At 42.8% G+C, this 26,227-nt stretch overlaps 1 protein-coding gene, 1 long non-coding RNA gene and 1 pseudogene across 5 annotated transcripts in view; 2 read left to right on the top strand and 1 right to left on the bottom strand.

Annotated features, from left to right (window-relative positions):
* The window catches only part of IKBKB (inhibitor of nuclear factor kappa B kinase subunit beta), a 74,658-nt gene that overhangs the window by 29,457 nt on the left and 18,974 nt on the right, over positions 1-26,227 (bottom strand). For 2 of the 4 annotated variants that reach the window (XM_019440680.2, XM_019440679.2), the window contains exons 3-5: positions 24,451-24,545; positions 22,937-23,054; positions 20,281-20,350 (exon numbers count right to left, since the gene is read on the bottom strand). In XM_019440680.2, coding sequence (XP_019296225.1) covers positions 20,281-20,350; positions 22,937-23,054; positions 24,451-24,545 — 283 coding nt within the window. The other 2 variants (XM_019440681.2, XM_019440683.2) reach the window with 2 other exon arrangements.
* On the top strand, positions 953-7,764 carry LOC128776695 (SIN3-HDAC complex-associated factor-like; annotated as a pseudogene).
* On the top strand, positions 14,620-17,560 carry LOC109262265 (uncharacterized). The gene is made up of 2 exons (XR_002077690.2): positions 14,620-14,800; positions 16,100-17,560. It is a non-coding gene; the product is annotated as an uncharacterized LOC109262265 (long non-coding RNA).

Genomic DNA, 26,227 nt, shown 5'->3' on the forward strand with positions numbered 1-26,227 from the left:
AGTAGTCAGACACGCTGTATAAAAAGACTTTCATGCCAAAAGTTTCCTAAAAATGCATCAGAAGGTCAAACCCAGATAAACAACTGACTTCCATCTTAGTAGGGGAGTTCCAGCTCAGAATATAAGTTAATTATGAAACCTCCAACTACATCTACCCTTTTAACAGCCTTTGACCAGTGTTTCATACTTGTTCCTTATTTTTCTTTTCTTTCATAATTGAATACAGTAGATTGGCTTAGGTCCAATGACTGTCCCAATGAAATGAAAGACATGCTGCTTTCAATGCGTGCCCCAAACATTCCACTCTATCTTGTTCCCAATTGTATTAACTTTTAAATAATTTTTTAAAATGTTTGTTAATTTTTGAGAGAGAGTGCGAGTGGGAGAGGGAGACACAGAATCTGAAGCAGTCTCAAGGCTCTGAGCTGTCAGCACAGAGCCCGATGAGGGGCTCGAACCCACAGACTGTGAGATCATGACCTGAGCCAAAGTCAGACACTCCACTGACTAAGCCACCTAGGTGCCCCCTTTTTTAAATAATTATTTTAATGTTTATTTATTTTTGAGAGAGACAGACAATTGCATTAACTTTTAAAGACTGATGCTTCTGACCAGCACTTTCATTTGTGTTTTACTAATTTTTCGTTAAAGAATCAAGGCAAAGTACAGGAAGACATTCGAGAAACTGCACAAACACAGCGTTGCGTGCAGGCATGGTGCAGCTGAACCTGAACTCGTGGCTGGCAGGGAGCCCTGCGTACAGTAACTCAACATGTATGTCCACTGATGGACTCACAAAAGGCCCATTTTGGTACATGGTAAGAGTGTCAGAGCACAATATATAAAAGCAGAATACATGAAAGTTGAGATTCATTGTATTTTGAGCAAGAACACATGCCCAGGCTGAGACAACCCCTCTCAAGTCAGATATGGACATCTCTATGCATAGAACATGGGCCACAAGCTAGAGAGACATGCCAAGAAGCCCCCCAGTGCTGGAGAAAAACATTTGGACCAGACCAAAAGCACTATCTTCTACACCAGGCTGATGAGGAATAGTCATCTGATCTTTAGTGAGGAGGCACGCAAGCTGGTAACTAATCCACGGATTACTATTAATAGCGGTCTATTTACATTGAAGCAACTGTACATGAAACAAACTTGAATCCTCATTTCAGGGCAGGCATTTACTCTCAAACACTTTTGTCCACTTAAGATTGACTGTGGAATTAAAGAATTCTTCAGGTATCATTACATGCCGTTTGCTGGACTAACACAGAATTTTGACAGGCAACAACTCTGAAACAACTCCCCTTGCAGAGTCAGTCTTTAAAAAGCATAGCCTGACTGTGCTACATTTTACAAAACAGTACTTGAACAGCAGTGCCATGAAATGAATCAAAATTGTCTCAAGCAAACAGAACCTAATTGGATGGAAAATGAGAATTTGAGATTAAGAAAAATACATTTACATCTGAAAGTTTATTAAAAATCTAAACCTTTAGTGATAGTGAAAATACATGTATATAAAAATTGAAAACCATACCACAAGCATAAAGCCTAAAAGTTAATTTCTCACATTCCAACTGTAGAAAGGAGTTGTAAGAAGCACCCACCGTATGTGAACTTTTAAGCTACACACTGGCATTTCCTAGGACAGCTGATGCTGAGAGGGTCCAGATTAAGACTTGCCACAAGAAAACAATAGCCTCCTTCTGTTATTCCTATCAGGAATGGCATCCGGGTAGTTACCCTAGCTTTCCCTTATCCCAGGAGGAGACACAAATATATGACTGAACAATGTGACGCTCCTGGAGTTCTTATTGATGAACCAGAATTTCAAGTCACAGTTCCTATATATTTTCTTCAGATTACAAACCACAAATTAGGGACCAGCTAGGACCGGCTAGATTTCCATGTAGAAAAGCAGTTTTGTAAGAGCTGTATCCATGAATCCCTACTTACCACACTCCAGATTTAAAGGGATTACTAAACTCCCTTAAGAACATTCTTGTTTTGGATACATTCCATAGAAAAGAAACGGGAAGGTAAATGTACCAAAATGCTGAAACAGAGATTACAGAGAAAAGAAAGACAGTCACCAACTGCTTTAAGTCACCAATGGGTAAGAAGTACAACAGGATGTCTGTTCACTCAATAAAAATTGACTATGTGCCTACTGTTAAAAAAGAGACAACAGGTCCAAAATGGAGTCACTTGTGCTAAGGCCACATCACCAACAGGGACTTAATTCCTAACCTAACTGCATTTTCAGCCTCTCCTAGAAATGTAATCTTAACTAGTCAGTCTGGAACTAGCTGGTCAGCACTAGTGGGGTAATGTGCCTGACAGACTCCTGCTAGTCCCCAAAGGAAGGTGACTTTGCCTGAAACATTCTACTCTTTGCTAGTGACTTCCATGTCCCTTCTTATTCTGCCTATAAAAGTCTTTCATTTTGGGGGCGCCTGGGTGGCTCAGTGGGTTAAGCCAGCAACTTCGGCTCAGGTCATGATCTCACGGTTCATAGGTTTGAGCCCCGTGTCCTGCTCTGTGTTGACAGCTCGCAGCCTGGAGCCTGCTTTGGATTCTGTGTCTCCCTCTCTCTCTGCCCGCCCCCCCCCACCCCCAACCCACACATGCTCTGTCTCTCTCTCTCAAAAATAAATAAACGTTAAAAAAAAAAAAGTCTTTCATTTTGTATTACAGTTCTTTGGAGCTCCTTTCTATTTTCTAGATGGGATGCTACCACCACCCAATTCATGAATGGTTGAAAAAGCCAACAAGATCTTTAAAATTTACTCAGTTGAATTTTGTTTTTCAACACATTTGGTGACAGCTGTGAGATCTGAAGGAAACTTCTGACAGCTTCAGGGACAACAAGAAACACAAGCATGTTACCCGGGAACCCTTCCAGTTCTCTTTCTTCCTGTTTTCCAGGGGCCATCGGTGAGTTCTTCTTGGTTCTGAGCTCAGCTCTTTGCACGAATTGACAATTAGATGGCTCCCCATCTAACTGGCTTTCTACAGTTCCCCATTTGATTAGAATCCCCAATCCTTGGTTTAGTCCTCAGATTCCACCTTGGGAACTGCTGGTGGTTCAGTCCACAGTTTCCCATTTGTTTAGAATACCGGCCCACAGTCCCCATTCTTTGGAATCTGCTGCATTAGTTCTTTCCCCAGTCCCCAGTTCCATGTTAGTAATTGTTGGTGGTTACTGACCAGGGTCAGGCTAGGTTCAATGTGATTTGTGTCGATGAAGGCTATTGTTAATCTCAGAAGCCAAAATCCACAAAACTACTGAGCATACATGAACACTTAAAAGTTGTTAGAATATATGCTAGCTAACTCTTAAGACTCCTGTGTCTTAAGCTGGTCATCCAACTTAAGAATAGATTGGTTACCAAAAAATAAATAAATAATAAAAATTTTTTACAAAGGGGTGCCTGGGTGGCTCAGTCGGTTGAGCATCCAACTCTTGCTCTCAGCTCAGGTCTTGATCTCACAGTCAGGAGTTCAAGCCCCGTGTTGTACTCTGTGCTGGGCATGAAGCCTACTTAAAAATAAATGGATGAATGAATGACTCAATGAGTGAATAAATGAATTGGTCACAGAATAGCCTAGATTGACACTAGGTCACCTGCAACCTCAAGAAAATTTCCATGTGATGAAGTACACCATAAAATACCTTATAATCATTAAACCAGCAACACATTTCCCTTAGGTTATTAGGTTGTCTCCAAGAGAATCAAAGCCTTAGCTTAAAAAAAAAAAATCCTTAAATTCCAAACGGTTGAGTATGCCATCTTCCAGCCATCTGCTTATTTATTGACTAAAAACTATGATTTAGGAAGCTATAAATATCTCCAAAAATCTTACTAAAGACAACCTAGAATTACAATGGCAAATATGGGAACATTCCAATTAAACAAGATCCTTTATTTAAGAAGTACACTTAAAAGCAAGCGCCTGGGTGGCTCAGTTGGTTGAGTGGCCAACTCTTGATTTCAGCTCAGGTCATGATCAGGGTCGTGGGATCAAACTCCATGTCAGGCCCTGTGCTAAGTGTGGAGCCTGCTTAAGATTCTCTCTCTCTCCCTTTGCCCCTCTCCCCAGCTTGCACTCTCTTTCTCTCTCTAAAAAAAAAAAAAAAAAAAAAAAAAAAAAAGCTAAAAATTAAAAACAGCAAGGGTTTCCAAATCAAACAAACAGAATGGGATGGATACCTATTTTTACTGATGTATAGAAGCTTCCAAAAGTCTTCAAGATACCAAAATAGCTTCATTGAAAGTTTCATTGCAAAAAGGTAATGAAAAATTAAACAAACAAAAGGTATATAAAACAACACCTAGGTCTCCCACATCGCACCCTCTCAGGGGTCCCTCATCAAAAAACTGGCCCTGAAATCAATGTTTCATTTGCAATCAACTGGGACACTAGAAAAATGGTTTTCTCAAACGTCCCATGCACATCCTTCAGCACCAACTCGAATGCTCCATATCTGCCTCTGAAGGAAGGACCCCACAGATGAAACTGAAGGATTTTCTGATAAAGTGCTACATTATTCCCTTAAACAGCCAAGGGGAAACTGAAATTAAAACTAATGAAAAAACCCTTACCAAATCCTGGCTGACACTGGAGCTACACTCTCTACTTTAAACCCCACTCAGAGTCAACCGATGGGATCCTGAAAGACTAGCAGAAGCTGGCTAAGGTGAGAATTCTTACCTGAGTCAGCTCTTCCTGGTATCTGTCTGTCGTAGTCAGTAGAGAGAGGAAAAGAAAATATCTTTTGCATCTTCTTTGGGGATGCCTCTTGAGTCCAAGGGGTTGTTCAATACTGCCAGGAATATTTACTGTTTGTCCCAGCTTGAACTTGACAAAATATTTGAAAGGACTTGTGTGTGTGTGTGTGTGTGTGTGTGTGTGTGAGAGAGAGAGAGAGAGAGAGAGATTTTATTTTTAAGTAATCTCTACACTCAACATGGGGCTTGAACTCACAACCCCAAGATCAAGAGTCACACACTCTACCAACAGAGCCAGTCAGGTACCCCTGAAAGGACTTTTTAAAGTAACACAGTGGTCAGAAGTTGACCACACTGGATCAGAGCCTGATAGGAATTTCTTTTTAGCACTTCTCCCCTAAGCTAAAATTATGTATCCAGAAAGAAAAAAACTTCTGAAGACTTTGTGGAAGGATTTGCTAAAACACTGAAAAGGCAAACAGCTCTAAACTCAGAACACAGAGATCTTTGATCTTCATCTTAGTTGGAAATCTTACTGATATATATAAAAAAAAAAGCAAATTAATGTGCTTTAAATGGGTGGATCAACCAACATATGCTATCATTTAAGTTACAACCCAATTCCTTGAGAAATTAAAAGCAACTGTCCTTATCTTACAAATCTTTGCAAAACCAGAAATGCAGCTCCAGAAACAGTTCAAAGTCCACCTATCCTTTTCACCAATCCCCAAACCTGCCTTACTTTTCTCAAAAGGTTTGTAAGGACTGTAAAAATTCTGACCTTAGGGAACAAAAGTACTTCTTAGAGGAACTAGCACTCTTTCCCTGTGCTTTTGAGAGGTAAATGCTCTACCTGGTTGTCTCCAGGAACTCTTATCTAGACCATCCCTAATTCCTAGGAATGAAGAAAAAAGTGGGGAGAGGCTATCTACAAATACGAATTGCTACAGAAGGTCCCTTGTCCCAAATCTGGTTCACGACTTCTATAAGATTACTTTTAAGGACAACTATAAATCTTAAGTGTCTTCCCCACAAATATTAGTAGAAAAAGCCTTCAACATCTGTGTAGATAACCTCACTTCATCTACCAGAAACTTGATTTGGATCCAAATGCTTTTACAAACTAGTAAGTTTTGCATTATCATACCCTAATTTTTTTTTTTTAAGTTTATTTATTTATTTAGAGAAAAAGCATGAGTGGGGGAGGGACAGAGACAGAGGGAGGGAAGGAGGGAAGGAGAGACAAAGAGAGAAAGAGAGAGAGAGAGAGAGAGAGAGAGAGAGAGAGAGAATATCAAGCAGGTTTTGCACTGTCAGTGCAGAGCCCGATGTGGAGCTCAACCTCATGAACCATGAGATCATGACCTGAGCCGAAGTTGGAAGCTTAACTGACTAAGCTACCCAGGTGCTCCTTTATTGCTAAAATTTTCAATGAAAGCTATAAGGTCTCTCTTTGCACATGTCTGCATGTTTACATGTATCTTTACATAAATGCATTATAGATGTGTGGTATTTTCTTCCTCTGAATGGTATTGACAAAATTAATGTGTTTGTATTTAATTGGCTTAAAAACAAACAAGCATTTATATGAATTAAGTATTCCTAACACTCAGAAATATGATAGGAACTAACCCAAATGGTCTTCAAGTTCACATGATCTGGGAAAATATTTGGTATTAAAGTTAATTTAAATTTGTTGGTTTAATTAAAATAGACATGTTTTAGGGTGCCTCGGTGGCTCAGTCATTTAAGCATCAGACTTCAGCTCAGGTCATGATCTCACGGTTTGTGAATTCGAGTCCCGTGTTGGGCTCTGGGCGGACAGCTCAGAGCCCGGGGACTCTGTGTCTCCCTCTCTCTCTCTCTCTGTCCCTTCCCTGCTCACATGCTGTCTGTCTGTCTGTCTGTCTCTCTCTCTCTCTCTCAAAAATAAACATAAAAAAATAGACATGTCCTAGACAAGGCAGTTGAGGAGGAGGGAGCAATTGGAAGCTGGGGGAGGCTAGCTTGGCATGCACTCCAGACCTCGGGAACGTTATTGTGCGTAGATCCGCTGATTTTGGAAGACTGTTGCCCAGAAGAAAAGATATTTGGTTTTCACAACCCAAGGATGTAACCAAGTATAGAGGGCTGCTGTATTTGCAGAGCTAAGTCCTCCAGTTCTTGATTCACTGACAGTAAATGCTATGAAAAAGACTTTCAGGGGCGCCTGGGTGGCTCAGTCGGTTAAGCGGCCGACTTCAGCTCAGGTCACGATCTCGAGGTCCATGAGTTGGAGCCCCGCGTCGGGCTCTGGGCTGATGGCTCAGAGCCTGGAGCCTGCTTCCGATTCTGTGTCTCCCTCTCTCTCTGCCCCTCCCCCGTTCATGCTCTGTCTCTCTCTGTCTCAAAAATAAATAAAATGTTAAAAAAAAAAAATTAAAAACAAAAAAAACAAAAAAAACAAAAAGACTTCCAGAGCTGTCCTGGGTTGCATGAGACTCACTGAGGAGACATCTGGAATGCCTGTGTCCTGCTTGTGAAAAGATGGAAGAAACTGCCAGCAGTATAAACAAACAAACAAACAAACAAACAAACAAAAAACTGGAATCATGTAGCAGATGCAAGGACAGGACCCAGTCTGAAGACAACACTGAAACCAAAGACAGTGAAAACTCTATCTGGAAACAGGATAAAAAGCAACCAGATCAGTAAACTACAGAAGGAATTTAAACGATTCTGATGCTCACAGTACCACCTCAAGTGCCTCCCCAGCTCAGTCTCCTTGTTATGGTAACCAGTCAGATGATGGCTCAGATACAGAGATGGCTCCTGGCTCCAACAGAACGCCCATTTTTTCCTTTTTAGACCTTACATACTGGAAAAGACAGAAAATATGTTGTGGGATTATCTATAAAGGCCATTTTGGAGAAGTCCTCATTGTCACACACCTAAGCCTTGCTGCAACAATAAGAAAGCAGCTGCTGAGAAGCCGGAGGAGCGGGGGCCAGCGCGTCTGCCCATCTCCACTCAGGAGTGGTGACTGAGGTTTAGGTAGAAAGGGAACAACAACAACAACAAAAAAAAAACGATTTAAATTTTGGAAAGAAAACAAAGCAACAAAACCCTCCTATTTTTAACTTTGGATACCTGCTATTCTGCCAAAAGACACTTTCTAGAATAGCTTTGAATGGGTTGTTATTTCTCCTCCAATTCCACAAAGTCTGAAGCCAGTGTCCAGCTTACTAAAAGAAAAAAAGTATACATAATATTTAAGATGTTGAGTATTTCATAAGAAAGCTGGATGCTGCTGTAAAGTGCTCTTTAAGACTTTTTTTTTTAATCCCCTTCTAATGAAGGAAACTAGGGGAATTTCAGGGGACAGAGATGGGATTTGTTGTATGATAAACGTATGTAGTTTTTACTCTTTCTATATTAAGAAGCAGTGGTTGGGGCATTTTTAAGATGGTTGGCTGTCCTTGTTTTCCTTCATGATAATAAATTTGTCATAACTCAGTAACATGGACTTGCCCCAAGAGGTAGTTGTTAATAATTTAAGGTCTTGCCAAGGTTCTGATGATTCAAACCTGTACTACTGAATATTAAGCAGGACAGACTAAGTTCTCTGGTGCAAATACCTTGAAGGAGTAATTTCTAAACATACAGAGAGGTAACTTGAGTGTGTATGTTGCATCCTCTGTCACCTCCCTCCATACTGATTTTTGATAAAGATTTTAATCTATATTGAAACTGCTAAAACAGAATCAAAGCTCCTCTGGGGAAATGTAAAGTTTTAGGATGAGCAATCCTAAATGAAGAGTACCAAAGCATTACCGCATGGTAGAGATCACAGTCTATTAAAAATGTTAAATTACCTAAAAAATTGTGCAAGTCTTCAGAATGGCATACACACAAAAACAAAGGTTAATGTTTCTTTGGGCACATTTCTTTTTTTTTTTTTTTTTCTTTTTAATTTTTTTTTTTTAACGTTTTATTTATTTTTGAGACAGAGAGAGACAGAGCATGAACGGGGGAGGGGCAGAGAGAGAGGGAGACACAGAATCGGAAGCAGGCTCCAGGCTCTGAGCCATCAGCCCAGAGCCCGACGCGGGGCTCAAACTCACGGACCGCGAGATCGTGACCTGAGCCGAAGTCGGCCGCTTAACCGACTGAGCCACCCAGGCGCCCCTGGGCACATTTCTTAGACGGTCTGCCTAGTGTGTAAATAATTGACTTTTGTTTGTGTTACATGACTGGTGACTTCATTGAAAATCTGCACAATTCAGTTTTAGCTCTGGATTACTTCAGTTGACCTTTGCAAAGGTATTGTCTGTGTAGAGTGGTTGTTTGATTGGTTTTACCCTATTAGGGCTTGGGTGTGTTTTTTTTTTTCCCCCACTCTATATTGAAGTAAAATTATACTAAAAGAAAAGAGAGGTGTGTGTTAATGCTGAGTGGGCTGGTTTAGGTTTGACTTCTTTGTTAACAGGCTTTGTTAACATTGAAATGTTAGATGATGCATCCTGAACATGAAGCTCTTCAATTCTAAAATCTTCATTTGAAGGCTTTTTACTTAAAAAAAAAAAAAAAAAAAAAAAAAAAAAAAGAAGGCTTTTTACTTGAACCCAAACCAAAGTACACTCATTGCCTCTTTTCTAAACGTTCAGGAATAACCTATCACTGGTTCAGACTTTTCATAATTAGGGAGGATCATTTGCCTACCTTATAATAACATGACATTGTGTTTATTTTTAAAACTGGATTTTAAAAATTAGACAGTATAAGTAACAGTAAGGAGTGAGCCACTTTTTATGGGTACCCTATAGTTTTATAGTTCTTAATCTAAATTTAAAATTTTATATTTCTTCCTTATGGGAAAAACAAGCCACCATATGCACAGAATACACCGTAGGTTGGATTGGCTCTCCCACAGCCTCTGCGGTGAATTCCAAGAGTATCAGCCACTATCATCTTCCTCCTGTTGTTTCAAAAAAATTTTTTTTGTACATTTTGGCTACAGTATTGGTGGTAGAATATATTATAATATGGATCATCTATACTTCTGATCTATTACTAGACCTCAACCACAGCCTTCTTTTTCCTCTTCCACCTCTTTGCCTGTAGGATGTACTGTATGTAGTCATGCACTTTGTATTAATATATTAGAAATCTACAAATGTGTTTTGTACTTTTTATACTGTTGGAGATTTACAATCAAAAGTTTTACTAGGATATTGAATAAATTTAGTCTTACTAGAAAATAAAAAAAATAGACATGTCTTCAGCATTATCAGCATTAAATATAATGCAGACATACAACATTTATTCTACATGGGTTTACTAATCAAATAAACTCGTATTATCTATATGATAATATGATATGAATATATGTTATCTATATTATATCATCAATAGGAAAAATAATCGGATGATGGCTGTCTTTGTCTAATGTCTCATAAAGTCTCTGTGGGTAGTCTAAACAAAAGTGTATGCTTCTAAAAATTATGAAATATATTCATTCATACATTTGCCAACATGAAGAATGCTGGTTTAACATGCAGTTCACAACAGCTTACATCTCAGTTTTCACTAGAAATTAGTTTGAAGGGTTAAAAATTCTAAATAATATGCAGTAAAAGCTACTGGAAATAATAAGAGAAACATCTCTGTACACAAGGAAAGGAGCCTGTGTGTTTTTGGTAAGAGAAGCTATGAGGAACAGAGAGGCATTTTTGTTAAGGGAAAAGAAATTTTGTCCTTAAGTGAGGCTACTTCAGAATGGGAAAGTGGGAAAAACACAGGACAAAATATGAATGTAAAAAAGACCTAGAATGTTTGTAAAAAAGGAATATTGGGAAAGGAATTTTATGTGTGGTCAAGTTGGCTAATATTAAAATTAATTTATCTGAGGGGCGTCTGGGTGGCTCAGTCAGTTGAGGTCCATCTCTCTTGCTTTAGGCTCAGGTCATGATCTCATCATTGTGGGATTGAACCCCGTGTGTGCTAGGTGTGGAACCTGCTTAGGGTTTTCTCTCTCCCTCTCTCTCTCAAAAAAAAAAAAAAATTATTTGAATAAAAAAGGAGTATCAATATCAAAAATAAGATGGTACAAAATTTGAATTTGGTTTCTCTCTTTTAAAATGGCAAAGCTTTCTTGGACTACTGATCTAAATAAAGTCTTTCTGACCCTGAACTAACTAGAATTTTGCAGAGGGCTCCTGGAAGATCTCAAAAGATTTCTTCTCTCTCTTTATACAAAAGAGTATGTGAAACTAATTGGGCTTATTTGCTATGTTAAATTATATGGGAAGCATTGTTATATGAGGCGTAATACTAAGCTTTCTTTATATTATATTTCTGTAGGTATGTAAGTGTTCCAGAAACTGTATGAAATTCCTGGATCTCTATGTTTCCTATAATAATGTTATCAATAATAATTCCAGTTATTATACTAAAATGTTGTATATCACAGAAATTACTCAATTCCCTTATCAAATAAACTCTCGTCATTTTTAAGTCTTCATCATTTGCAGAAAGTTACTATTCTATTCTCCTACTCTGATGCTCTTATGGAAGTGTTTCTGCAGAAGTACTTCAAAGAGAATAGGTTTGTACTTGGGAAAGAACTTTGGCAAGTACAGGTTTCTGATAACTTTATGATCATAAAATTGTCCTCAGTAAAAATTTCCCGAATTAATCGGAGAACTGGATTCAAGCAGAACAAACATTAATTAAATGGGATTGAATGACCTGAGGAGGAGGATTATGCCTTTTGGTTTGAAATACTGCTGGTTCCTCGATGTTTTGTTTTCCTTTCCAGATTTAAGGAAACCTTCTTTTTATTTTTTTAAAAAATTTTAAATGTTTATTTATTTTTGAGAGAGAGAGAGAGAGAGAGAGAGAGAGACAGAGTGTGAGCAGGGGAGGGGCAGGGAAAGGGGGAGACGCAGAATCTGAAGCAGTCTCCAGGCTCTGAGCTGTCAGCACAGAGCCCGACGCAGGGCTCAAACCCATGGACCATGAGATCATGACCTGAGCTGAAGTCAGATGCTTAACAGATTGAGCCACCCAGGAGCCCCTAAGGAAACCTTCTAAGCTATGCCTGACTTACAGCAATTTTATAAAGCATACCTTTGTAACAAAGGTATGAATGAAACATCTACTTTTTCTCCTTACCTGATCCCTCCAGTATCCGGAAACTCTTGAGTATTCTTTTCATGGTAATACAGCTAGGTATTTGATAAGTCCAATAAGACACTGTTCTCCTTGTAACAAGACACAGTTAAAAACTTGGGCTATATTATCGAGGCCTTGACTGAAATGTTACATTTAAGAGAGATGTGTGTAGACTCAGATATGGCCAGACAGCTTCAAGGAACTGCTTGGAAAAATCACTGGGTACCTTGCTTATAAAAGGTTCCTAGCAGTCTTACCAGATGACTAAGAAAGGTCACTTACTGGCAGGCCCAGAAACCCCAGGATATTTAGGGGAAACTTGAGAAGAGAAAATTCACCTAAATTATAGGTACTGCAGGTAAAATCTGATGATAAATCCTTGGCTTGGCTTCCTGGCCTCAGAGACTGAAGAGTTCAATCTCATTCTTTATGAAGAGGTCCACAAAGCAGTCTTAAAAGGAGCTTATATGGCTAATCACTATTCTTGCTACACTGCCATAAGTAATCAGGCCAAGTTTAATGCAAACACATTAGTTTCACTGTGATCATTTTTAATTTAAAAAATGGGGATAACTGTAGAGAGAAAAATTGTTCACACTTTTGTAGATATTAGATTCTAGTCCTGTTAATTTTCTTTGAGGTTTTGTTATATACCCATAAACTAGATTGGATCCTAAATTCTTCTAGTTTCTTCAAATATTTGGCTATGATTCTCCAAACTAACATTTCTAATTTTCTTCCACCCATCTAATTTGGAATCAATAAAGACAAAGACTGCCCTTCAGTTTCCTTGGAAGAGACTACACCAGGTCTTCCTCTCCCAGATGGCAGCCAGGCTCTCTGACCAGGAAGAGAAATAGCTAATACCAAGGTAGACTACTCCCACCCAAGTCACTAGAGCAAGACTTCATACTTTAAACATGAAATCCTTTCTTCCTCCTTTTCTGTCCTTTACTCTGGCATTGGCCTGGAAAGATAACACCATCATCTGTATGTCCCAGGCCATTGCTAAGGGGGTAATCCAACCTCCAAACAACTGTTGGATGTACCACAATGCCGGTGATTCTGTAACTCTGTCACAAACTTCTGATTTCCAATGTCCCAGTTTCTCTGAACAAACTCTACTCCATCTCTATTGCATCAGACTCTCTAACCCTGGGGGTCCATTTCCCATTCTCTGGTTAACAATCCCAGGGTACCCAGGGAAGCTTGCATTCAGGCTCTACACAAAGAAAGGGACACAAGGCAAAGGTAACCAGAATAAAAACCACCTATGTGGTATACAGACCCTTAAATTTTACTGGCCTTCATTCCAGTCCTGTGCCAAGGATCCAAATGGGAATTACCAGGAAGTATTCACGATTCAGTATTAGCTCCCTTTGGCAGATCCTTGCTTTCCTGGCTAGGAGTACATATGAGGCTATTATCAAGAAACTCTCCTTAACTCTTAAAGCAATAGCTGCCCAACAAAAATCCTTAGACTCTCTGCGCAAAGTTGTTCCTGATAATAGGACAGTCCTTGATTACCTTTAAGCTGAGCAAGGTGTCTGTGCTACGGCCAACACTACTTACTGTGCCTGGATTAACACTTCAGGGAAGTTGATACTCAGCTACATAAAATCACTGAACTAAGCCACTTGACTTAAGAAAGTGACTCAACACGGTCTGTCTTTATTTGATTTTGATTGGGTTAGGTCTTGGGGGCCATGGTTTTGAAGCGCACTCCAGACGTTGGGAATTACCCTGTGTGTAAAAATCATAGCAATCTCCCTAGCGTGCTGTATTTCCTCAAAAAGTTGTAAATGCATGTTCACAGCCACTAATCATCAAGTGATTGCCCTAAGACTGGAATGTCAAAAAAGGAATGAGGAGAATTACTGACTGAAAAAAATGTGAACCTGAAGCCATGACCTGTGCATTCCACATAGACTCAGCAAAAAGAAGTCATGACCTATGAATAATCACAGAGCGTCAGCAAAAACTGTTAGAACTTCAGAGCAGTAGCTGGGAGTGACACTGATGCCTTAAATTTTGATCACATCTCTCAGTTAAGCTCAAAGTCTGATCAAAAGGGAGGAACTGTAAAAAAGAGACAACAGGCCTAAAATGGAGTCAGTCACTTGTGCTAAGCCCATGTCACAAAACTGAAATTTAAGGGGGGCGTCTAACCTAACTGTAGCCTCAGCCTCTGCCAGGAATGTAATCTTAGCCTGGAATTACCTGGTCTGCACTAATGAGGTAATCTGCCTGATGGGGCCCCTGCCATCCTCCAAAGAAAGGTGACCTTACCTGAAACAATCCACTCTTTGCTAGTGACTTCCTTGTCCTGCCCCCTTCTGCCTATCAAAGTCTTTCATTTTGTGCAGCTCCTCAGAGCGCCTTTCTGTTTGCTAGATGGGGCGCTGCCCAATTCATGAATTGTTGAATAAAGCCAGTAAGATCCTTAAAATTTACTCAGTTGAGATTTCTTTTTTTAACAATTAACACTACTATGTGCCAGTCACTCTGGTGTCACTGGACTTTCCAAACAAAACAGATTAGAAAGCCAAGTGTGAACATGTGGAAAAAGATTTAATCTGGCTGAAGGTTTCTCAGCTAAAATAGCCCCCCAGGAAGGTAGCGAGGCAGTCACACCAACTGCTGAGAGAAAAGTGCACAATCGTTCTCATTTGTTCGACAAGTGCTAATGAAGTGTCTTGTGCTTCCTAGGTATTGTGGGAAATCTAACACCGAATCAAGGCATTTTCTTCACTCACTGCAGAGTCTGGTCAGCAGCCCCCAAAGCCAGAAGTCAGTCCTCAAGGTCAGCCACAGGCAGAGATCCAATAACAACAGCAGAGACACCAAGTACCAAGTGAGCACAGGAGGCAACAGGGGAGAGGAATGCCATGAGGAGAGCCACTGTGAGTGACGGGTCAGGGTGGGTCTAAAGCTGTGTCCCGAAAGACAGGAAGGCTTCGGGTCATTGGGCAGGTGCAGGAGCAGCGTTCTTTAGAATGCCCCCCTTTCGGCAGCGCCACGTGCAAAGGCTAGCAGGAGGGTTGAAAAGGGGGTTTTGAGAGCCACATATCTGCTAAGCTGGTGACAGCGGATTGAGAGAAATGTGAAGCAAAGAGGTTTAGCCTTGAAGGATTATGATGAAAGTGTCCTTTCAAAAGCATGAAAGATGGACGAGTAAGATGGGGCTAAGGAGGTCAGGTGAGGTATCATTGCAGTGATTTGCTGTAACACTGAATTAGTGTGGGCAGTGGGAACAGAGAGGGAAAACAGGATATGTGGCATGAAGGAGGGCTGAAAGGCTCTGGAGCCTTTAAATGGGAGGGTATGGAACAGGAAGAGGGCAGGTTCTAAGAGACGAGATTCAGAATTGGCACTCATGGCTAGGTTACTGATGGGAAGATGGGTGGTGACACAGGAAAGGGATGCCAGGAAGGGATCTGGCTTAGGCAAGAAGTCTAGGATTTCCATTTGGTAATGATTTGTGGAGAAGTACATAGACATGGGTATGGAGCTGAGGATAAGGCTCAGGGTTGGATACACAGACTTTGGAGAGAATATGGTTGATAAAGATGTCACGAGAACAGCCTGGCAAACAGAATATTAAAAAGCAGTAGGCAATCAGTTCAGGTGCAGAGAGAGACAGAGGGGATGGAGCAGGAATGAACAGAAAGCATCAAGACAAAGCTCTGGGGAAAGGAAATGCACTAGGGGAGAAGTGAGAGAAACCGGGCCATGCAGTCAGGCTGGGATGGAATGTCAAAGACATTCTGGGATGCCCATTCTGAAAACCTACCCTCTGAATAATGAAAATAGAATATTTAGTTAGAAGGGAACTTAGAGATCACCAAGCCCAAACCCTTGATTTTAAGTTTGAGAAAACGTAAGCCCAGAAAGTTACCCAGTTTTCCACAGAGAAGAAATGAAAAGATAAATGGACCATAAGGTACTTGCCTGAGGTAACAGCTCTGGGAAAATGGAGAAGCCAGGACTAAAAGCCAGTTGTCTTCTCTTCTATTATTATTATGTTCATTTATGCTTCCCAACATACTTTATATACAAATGGTCTCAATTTCTGACATCGAGTAGTCCCCTTGTGTTATAAATCCACACAATCAGAGAAACACTAAATAAATTTTGATTCCTAGGATAAGTTCTCTTCCCTAAAGCCCTGTATTCTCTTTGAAATCCTCTCTGCTTTTTAGTGTTGAGGTACTGATGCCTATAAGGAGCAGCTCAAACAGGGACAGAGATGGTGACTCAGAGAATGAAGCACAGATGAAAATGGGGAGTGGGGTTCCTGAAGGTTCAGAGGACAAGATGGTCAGTCCCCACAGTAAACTGGCCATCTGGAAAATCAAGGAAGATCTACTCAGACTTAAGATCTGATGAGCCCATGGTGATCACACAACTGGCCCACCCAACTGGCCAGGGCACAGGCAGGTCCCCGCCTGACAGTGGAGACACGGGCGTCCAGAAAGTGTCAGTCTTTCCCTCAACCTTGAGCGCTCAGCAGTTTGCGCCTCTGCTGGCAGAAGGAAATACACTCCAATGTTTTCCAAAGGCTAATGAGCAAGAGTGTTTAAATAGACTCCACTTAGATATAACTTCCTTGAGCTATTTTAGGGTTACATTATGCGGAAATCCAGATCATTTCCAGCTGCCTCTGCACCTGTCCCCAGATCACTTACCAGCATAGGAGAAACTGTCTAATAGGTCTGTCTGGCCTTTGTGCTCACCAGGAAACTGCTCATTTTCTCCTATGTATTCTGCAGTATCTTCTGGGCCAACTTAAAGTTCACTGGAAAAATCCTTTCTATGTCTATCTATTACCATGATACAGCTCTGAGTGGGCATCTCTGTAAGGTTTGTGGCTCAGAAGAAGTTTGGTTAAAACAGGTTTAATCCAGAAAAGAAGGCCATGAATTCTGGACCCAGTGGTCAAGGGTGTGGCTCTACCACTTATCTGAAGTCAACCTGGCAGAGAACAGCAGTGGCAACTCCAACAAAGGGAACACGGGGCCAGCACTTGGAACAAATTGGAACAAAATATGCTCAGGAAATGTTTCAGAATACAAAAGAGTTATGTTATATGAGCTCCGGGAGATGCCTCTGAACTCTGGCTCAGTGACGAGATCCTTGCAAAAGAAATAAACTTGATGAATCTTGTACACAAATCAGAAACAGAAATGAAAGTAAAATACAAGCTTATCAACAACCACAACCACAACACAACCACAACATCAGGGGATGGGATTGCTCCAAAAGGTGACGGACACAGGAATAGGTCTGAAGATGAACCATGTCCAGGAAGGGAAGTCTCACAAGGCAACCCTCTGCCCGGCTCACCGGATCCCAAATAAGGGTGACTGAGGTTTTTCAAAAGGGATGCTATTAATCCAAATCCAGAGGGGGAAGGAAATGAGAAGGAAATGAATATTTGCTGACCGTACATTACGCGAGGAGCAGAAAACACTGTGCTGGCAGCTTCTTGTATATCATCTCATTTTGTCTTCATAACCATTCTAATGAGGTGAGTGAGTCTCATTTTACAGCTAATAAAACAGATGTTCTTAAAAATTAGGTAACATGACTAAGGTCACAATGCCAATAAGTGTAAAGGCAGGTATTTCACCTGGGACTGTTAATAAAATGTGGACATCATCTTTTGTTTTGTTTTTTAAATAGGTCCTTACTCTTAAAAACTGAGAACTGAGGGTTGATGGGGGGTGGGAAGGAGGGGAGGGTGGGTGATGGGTATTGAGGAGGGCGCCTTTTGGGAGGAGCACTGGGTGTAACCAATTTGACAATAAACTTCATATATTGAAAAAAAAACAAAATTATACATAAAAAAATAAATTAAATAAATAAATATGTCCTTAGTTATTTTAATTTCCTTTCCGATTTATTTCATTCACTTGACAAATATTTACAGAGAGGCTACTATATAGGATACCACTATTCTAGATGCTGGAGACACAGCAATGACTAAAATCTCTGCTTTCAAGAATTTCATCCTAGAGTATTAGTACTTCATAGCCTCATTATTTCCAATTTTGGGTCACAGAGAGGAAAGATAGGGAACCAGTGACCTAAAGAATTTTAATATACATCTGCCTATAGGAGGGCTGAATTGCATGCACACTCGGGAGTTTACCAATCTTCATTATTCTGACTTATATATAACTTAAACACACACCCACAACTTCAATAGATAATATGAAAGCTATCACACAAGCCAATGGTAACGGCATACAAAATGTGCCCAGACCAAAGAATATGCAATCAGTAGATGCTTTATTAACATCACTACAGAATCACTTAAGGAAGTAAAAGCTTTAGGAGGAAGTAGAAAGTTCTGTGTACTCTAGCCAAGAAATTAAAGACTTTCTTCATAACTATTTGCTAATATAATCAGTGAAAGAAAAATATTTGAGAGGATAACACTTAAAAAAAAATGACTTAAAGCTTGGGGCACTTGGGTGGTTCAGTGGTTAAGCACTGGTCTCTTTTTTCGGCTCAGGTCACTATCCCAGGGTTGTGGGATCAAGCCCTGTGTCGAGCTCCACACGAAGCATGGAGCCTGCTTAAGATTCTCTCTCTCTCCCTCTGTCCCTCTCCCCTGCTCATGTGCTCTCTCTCCCTCTAAAAGAAATAAATTAATTCTAAAAAATGACTTAAAGCTCTAACCAGAGAGAAATAAAATAAGTTTCCCATTAAGAGCAAAAGAATATTCCTCAAACTACTAACCAGCCTTTAGCCCAACTCAACAGAATAAATTAGTAATTTGGCCACTGGGGTAACAAGACAATCAAGTGTTGTCTAAGCAAAATGTCAAGAAAACAGGTGGGATTCTCAACTGATAGACTAGGCCCTCTAGATAGACAGAGAGGGCCCTTCCAGTAGACTCACACAGGCCAACTCATGAAGGAATCAGTCTGGCTAGTGGTGGATGCCCACTCAAGTCAGATAAAACTGGTGCAATGTCAACTTGTCCCCACTGTGAACTCCATCCAAGGGACAAACACAGGATTCAGAGGGAGATGGAATTTTCTATGTCAGACTGTTTGGATCCTAACTTTATGTCATTGCTGGACTCTCCCCGCCTTCATTCCCTTCTTGCCCACCCTCTATGAAGAGTGACAGAGGGTAAGGGAGAGGTGGACCCACACTAGGAAGGCAGAGTGTTTCAGAGACTAGAGGCTCACCTACCCTTCCAGGGAAAGAGTTAGAAAACACAGCTTTACAGATGTGGCAAAATCGTAGCAACAGGTGAATCCAGCTAAAAGGTATGTGGGTTTCACCGTACTACTCTTTCAACTTTTCTATATATTTGATATTTTTCTAAAAAAAAAAAAAAAAAAAGTTTGAGTAAACGAAAAGATAAAAGCATGTAGCTTCAGAGAGGCTGAGATGGAGAGGGTTGAAAAGTGGTATCAATGCCCATATCTAGGGGCAACTAGTCACTCAGTGACAAACTCTGGATAACTCTAAACTTTATAAATTATCAATCTGTACCAACAATCTTGGAAATTAAAAAAATAAAGAAAGAAAAAAAGGAGGCTTAGGGCCTGGCCTGCCTTTCTTTCTTTCTTTCTTTCTTTCTTTCTTTCTTTCTTTCTCTCCCTCTCTTTCTTTCTTTCCTTTCTTTTTTAATGTTTATTTTGAGAGAGAGAGAGAGAGAGCAGAGGAGGGGCAGAGAGAAAGGGAGAGAGAATCCCAAGCAGCCTCCACGCATCAGTGCAGAGCCTGATGTGGGGCTTGAATTCACAAACCGCGAGATCATGACCTGAGCCGAAAGCAAGAGTCAGACACTTAACCAACTGAGCCACCCAGGCATCCCTGATGTCTGTTTCCATAGGCTGGAACCATGTGCTGACCTAGAGCGGGCACCAGGGTCCAGGAGACAGTATCTGACCTCTGTGGTCTGAGGTCACTCTTCTCCCTGATCTACACTCTACACTCCCTCAGAGTGTAGCAGACACCCTCATCTGAGGACACTAACAATACCAAAGGATTGAACAAGAGCAGTTTTTCCTATGCTGTCAATGTGCAAGTGGAAAAATTAGTTGCCAAGGGATGAAATTCATTCAAATGACAACCTATTCTATTGCTGGCCTTTCCAGGAAAGCAGGGAGTGGAGCTTTTCAATGAGAAAGGAAATCTGTTATTCTATATACATCATCATTCACTTCATGACTTAGTCCGGAAGGAAGGGAAATCTATTTGAGTTCAGCGCCTGCCTGACTAGCCCCTTGGTGACAACCCCACCCTCTGTAAAGAACAGAGGACCAAAATATCTCCCCTCTGTGCTCCGCAAGAACTCACAGGGGCACCACACACCCTCCGTGGAGACCATGACCTGACTTCCAGGGCTGGGATTTACCAATGTCACTCAGCAAGGTGAGGATGGCTCCTTCCCGCAGGCCACAGCAGTTCTCAAACTGGTTCAGGTACTGTCAAAAAGTTGAAAAGAAGCATCAGAGTAAGCAGTCCCCTACCACCACCAAGTCCACAGTGTGTCTTCCCAGCTGAAGTCATGCGAGTGCTAACCCCAGCCCTGGGCTTTGAGGACCTAAGGCTGTCAAGACAGCCTGGGCAGCAGGTGGAGGAAGGAGGAAGCAGCAGTGCAACTCCCAGAAGTACTCCCGTACTCATCGGTGAGGTGTCTGAGTCATTCTAAGATGAGAGATTTTTCTCACCTGAGCTGCAGTTCTGAGGGAGGCAGGCCAGAGGCCACACTCGGTGACAATGGGACCACTACTCCCCAGAGTCCCACAGAGGACAGGGTGAAGGCACTCACTGAAAACCACCCTCTGACCATTTCCTCCAACGTGGCCTTGCCAGCGGGATGATGGTGGTGGTGGGGAATATTTAATGAGCACTTATGACATGCCCAGGACCTGGCTAACCTCTGCACAGATTAGCTCAGTAAAGCTTTACCTACATGGTCTCATTTCATCCTCCCACTGCCACTGAGGTGAGTATCTCACAGGTGAGGAGCCTGAGACTGGAGGGGTTCAGTGATCTGTCTGTTCACAAAGCCATTCCAGGGCAGTGCTAGAATATAAAGCCATGTCTATCTGAGGCCCAAGCCCAAACACTTGTCCTCTCTGCCCTCCTGGCCCTGGCTCAATATGCTGCTGGCAGCTGGCCTCGATTGAAGACAGCAGAGAAAATAACTTCCCACTCGAGGATCAAAGTTATTAACTAGCATTTATATCCAAGAATATCCAAAAGTCTGTTGCCTGAGCTGGGCATACACACTTCAGTCTTCTAATCAGTTCCTGCTTCCACATTTGCTCATGTGCTGGCCAAGCTTGCCTTTCTGTGCCCAGGGCAGTAGGTTTTGAACTCTTGAGAAGAGGGAAAGATAGGCTACCTCATTTGGAGAACAGAGAGAACAGAGATCCCAGGCCCTTTGGGCAGCAGCGCCCTCCCTGCGCATCCCCCTAGGAGGGAGCAGCATGGACAAAGGCCCCTCAGAGTGCAAGGGCTTCCTGCCTCCCACAGATCATCTCGTGCCCCATGCCAGGTCATTTACACTGAAGTGCGTCATCTTCTTCCATGGCTAACTGGCTCTTTGCTGCCTACACGATCAAGTCTCAAGTTCTCTGCTGGGCTTCAGAGCCCTCCATAATCTGGTCACATCTCACCAACCCCCCTCCCCCTGCCTTCTAAGGACCATCTACTCAACTGTAACAACATGACTCTATCCCTATTTTAAATAACTCATTTAGTAATCGGATGATTGTCAAAGGTTACGAAAATAAAGAGGAAAATCGAAGCATTGTCAAATTCCCCATTTCTCATCCGTTATCAGTTCCCTGCTTGTAGGTCATGCCAATGACTGTTCACATCCTGCTCTCACACTCCCAGGATCTGCCCACCTCCCATGGCAGGAGAAAGCCACTTGGGCAGATCAACACTCATGGAAAGTTTCCTTCACAAAAAGAAGGCGGAAGGGGTCAGAAAAGTAATGAGAACAGCCCATGATGCTGGGTCCAGGAAACTGCCATGTCAAGATAGAAGAAATGTCTGGGTATCCTGCCTAACCCCCCCTCCCCCGCAACCTGTTACAATATAATGGCCCTTCTTCTAGAGTGAAAAGTTAGGGGAAAAGTACACTAACAGAGCGATCTCTTTTTTAGCACAAAAACAACTCTGTTGTCCAGAGCTTTTATTTTTCCTCACACTATGTAGCATCATTTGGTTTCACAGATGGATAGGTGGCCCACAGTGGGGCTCCCACAGACTGTGACCAAAGCAGCTCTGCCACTGCAGCCATGTGAGGCCTGGTCATCGGCCTCAACATTCTGGGCCATGACATCCATCCTTCACATGGGAATCATAGTTTTACCAACATCACAGGGTTGTTGAAAATCAAACAAGGCAACATATAAAAGCAGGCGGTGTTTCAGACAATGCTGGGGCGGTGGGCAGACACGACCGTACCTGAGACAAGGGGCTGCCGTCAGGCACCCTGAAGTGTACGTCCTAGCAAAGAGAAGTTAATGTGCTAGAGGGACAAATGCCCAGAAGATGAGTCAGTGGTGGCTCTGGGGTTTCATCCCAGTCCCCTGATTACTAAGCCAGCCCCTTCCTGTTCTACTCTGTGACCCCGTGTGCAGTGCCACCACATCAGTAGGAGAAAATCCCTCCTAATAAGGACAGCGGTGACACTGACACTAAAGGACTGCAGTGGCTCTGACATGCCTAGGGAAGAAAAGTTTGTTTTGGAACTTGTCCAGTCCTTCCCCATCCCCAAAACCTGGTGATCTTTTCCTTGTCATTTTAGTAATCACTGTGCAGGACATACAGCAAGCCCTTCCCTGCCTTTCTCGTAAGAGCTTCTGATTCAGTCTCTTGATTCACATCACACGCTTGTCACCCCACCCTGAGCATGGATGAGGGGGATCTGAGAAGGGAAAGCAAGCCAGAGTCACCGTGGCTGCCTGAGCTTCCTGGTGATAAAAGGGGTGAAAGGCCTCTCCACCACTCCCTGCCCAGACAGGCTGTGTCCCGCCACCCTGAAGTCTCACCTTTCGGAGATCTCCTCCTTGGCAGTACTCCATGGCCAGCAGAGGCAAGTCATTGGGAGCCAAGTTCTGCATCCCCTCAGGGACATCCCGGGCAGCTACCACATTGGGGTGGTTCAGCCTAGGAAGGAGAAACCAGTGAGGGAGACACCCAAACTTCAGGCTCAAACCCATTTCCTGCTCTGTCCATGTATCAGCAAAGCTTTACAACAAAGGCCTGGACTGGCTCAGGGCCCTCAGGAATTAGCAGGAGGACAGAGGTCAGGAACTGGCTATTTACTTTGGTGCCCGGTCAGTTAGCATCTACCCAGCTCTACTTTCAGCACCACGAGCGCAAGGACTGTGAGTGCAACATGTGCAACTGAATTTTCTTTAGAGTGCCTCATATCAAGTCCTCACTGTACTTCAAAACTGCTTCTAAAAGCAGAGAAGGTAGAGGGACTTCCAATCTCATGCCATTCCAGTGGGGATGGGGTGTGCGTGTGTGTGTGTGTGTGTGTGTGTGTGTAAACAAGGTGATGCCTCCCCTTTTTAAGAGGTTCATGGAGGGAGCACCTATTTGAGGTCTTGCAAAATGACTGGGTTGCGAGTATACGTCAACGCTTACCTAAACCCCTCACTACCTGGGAGGACAGCAACCATCCTGGGACTGACAGACAGCCCCTGTCTCCACACTAGAGGAAGAAGTATTGGTGATTGTTTTACAATGGTGGAGAGTCACACACCATCTTGGAATTGGAAATATAAGGGGGAAAAAGCATCTTTGCTGACAAAGGAAAATTCACTGTAACTGCTATTTTAAATTATTTAATATAACAAATAAAACTGACCAGGGGCGCCTGGGTGGCTCAATCAGATAAGCGTCCAACTCAGCTCAGGTCATGATCTTGCAGTTTGTGAGTTCGAGCCCCACATCAGGCTCTTCACTGACAGCTCAGAACCTGGAGTGTGCTTCTCATTCTCTGTCTGTCTCCCTCCCTCCGTCCCTCCCTCTCTCTCTGCCCCTCCCCTGCTTGGGCTCTCTCAAAACTGAATATTGGGGCACCTGGGTGGCTCAGTCGGTTAGGCGGCCGACTTCGGCTCAGGTCATGATCTCGCGGTCCGTGAGTTCGAGCCCCGCGTCAGCCTCTGTGCTGACAGCTCAGAGCCTGGAGCCTGTTTCAGATTCTGTGTCTCCCTCTCTCTGACCCTCCCCCGTTCATGCTCTGTCTCTCTCTGTCTCAAAAATAAATAAACGTTAAAAAAAAAAAAAAATTAAAAAAAAAAACCTGAATATTAAAAAAAAAAATAAAGAAGAAACAACTGACTAAAAGCACTTAGCAGCCACTCCTCTAGAAGTCATGTTATCCTGAGGGACTGAGACTTATGACTCTTTTCCAGAGGCAGCAGGTGCGGCTGTTGCTCCAGAGGGCTCTCTCCAGATGTCACTTCAATGTCCCAGGGCTCCTCAGCTCCTGCAGTCTCTTGGTCCCCCTACAATGATGGCCCTACCTTGGCTTGGTGCACTAGGCCCTCACCTTCTCATGATCTGGATCTCTAGGCACCACCGCTCTCGATTCCGGGGGCTGAGCTCCTGCCGGCACTGCTTGATAGCAATCTGCTCACCTGTTTCCTACAGAGAGAATGTGCACAGGGACAAGATTAGCAGCACTAACATCCAAGCTCACCCACAAAGCCATGAGTCAAATCTAAATTTGTCTCCTTAGGGCCCAAAGCACGGATCACATCACCTCTGGGATACCAAAGCCCACTTTGAGTATCCACTGATAGATGTCCCCAAGTCACTTGCCAGCCTGTTAGGCTGGCCTCCATACTTCCACCTCTCCCATGTTTCTCTCTCATTTCTACCCATCCAGAGTCTAAACCAAGGCCTTGTTTGGTTCCCAACTCCTCCATGAAACCTCTGCTGGCCATTCCTGCTGAAGAGATTTCTTTCTCACTCTTCTGAGCCCCAAATGCTAGATGGAACCATATGAAATTGCTAGTATTGACCATTTTGACCTACACAAATGGCATTTCCATATGATTCAACCTAACAGTTAATGCCACACTGCCGTCCTGTTTCATGCAAGACTTTTGTGTCTCCAGGGGTGCCTAGGTGGCTCAGCGGGTTAAGCACCAACTTTGGCTCAGGTCATGATCTCATGGTTCGTGAGTTCAAGCCCCCACGTCGGGCTCTGTGCTGACAGTTCAGAGCCTGGAGCCTGCTTTGGATTCTGTGTCTCCCTCTCTCTCTGCCCTCCCTTGCTTGAGCTCTGTCTCTATCTCTCTCTCTCAAAAATAAAATAAACATTAAAAAAAATTAAAAAATAAAAAAGTCTTGTCTCTCCAGAGAAAAGGCAAGCCTAGCATAGCAGCTGGAACGCAGGATGATTCAATTCAGCGTTTACTAACTCTGTGACCTTGGGCAGAGTACCTGGTCCGACTCAGTTTCTTCATCTGTAAAATGACAATACCTACGTCCACCTTTCACAGGGCTATCATGAAGCTGAGCACCTAGCAGTGCCCAGCCCTTAGTAGGTGTTCAATAACACTACGAGGAGCAGACCTATGTCTCTTATAAGTGCTCCTGGCATTTAAAATCCTCTGAACCTTGGCTCTACCCTGCCCTTCCCAGCCACTCTCCCAAGAGTGCTCCACCCGAGGCATCTGACACTGTAGCTGGATTAGACCACCTATCCAATCCTGTGCTTTTCTAGTCTATGTTCTTGCTCATGTGGGTGCCCAGGCACGATACAAGCCCACCTCAAGGGGCTCTTACCCGGCTCTCCAAACACGCAATTCCTTCACTGCACATACCAACCAAAGACTTATTTTCTGTAGAGTCATAGGGTTATTTTCTCTTTGTTAATTTATAGGCTTCTCCATCTTCATGCACTTTAACCTCTTCCAGGGAACTAGGACAATGCCCTCAGCTGGGGGGTTGTGAATGGAAAAGAAGGCAATCAATAAAATGTTTTTGAATAATTAACTGACTGCCGGAGTCCTGAGGATTAACTCATCCCTTTTCCTTGGTGCTCTAGGCAGCACCAAGGAGCCCCAGGGGACAACCTGAAAGGGGAGGCTAACCGGCTGACAGCAGCAGGGACAGCGGCTCTGGCCTCGGGTGCTCTCACCACCACAGGGGGGTCACCACTATACTGCTGTCACCTCCTCAGGCTGATATGGAGGCCTCCAGGATAGCTGAGGGACAGCAGGTGCCTCTGGCTATGCCTTTGGTGGCACCAGCCTGAAAGCTGGTCCCGATGTCAGTGAGCAAGCTGACTTACACCAGTATCCTGTGTGTTCTGTGTA

The sequence above is a fragment of the Panthera pardus genome, unplaced genomic scaffold, assembly GCF_024362965.1.
Source record: "Panthera pardus isolate Hobbes unplaced genomic scaffold, ASM2436296v1 HiC_scaffold_13, whole genome shotgun sequence".
In the NCBI taxonomy this organism is placed as follows: domain Eukaryota; kingdom Metazoa; phylum Chordata; class Mammalia; order Carnivora; family Felidae; genus Panthera; species Panthera pardus.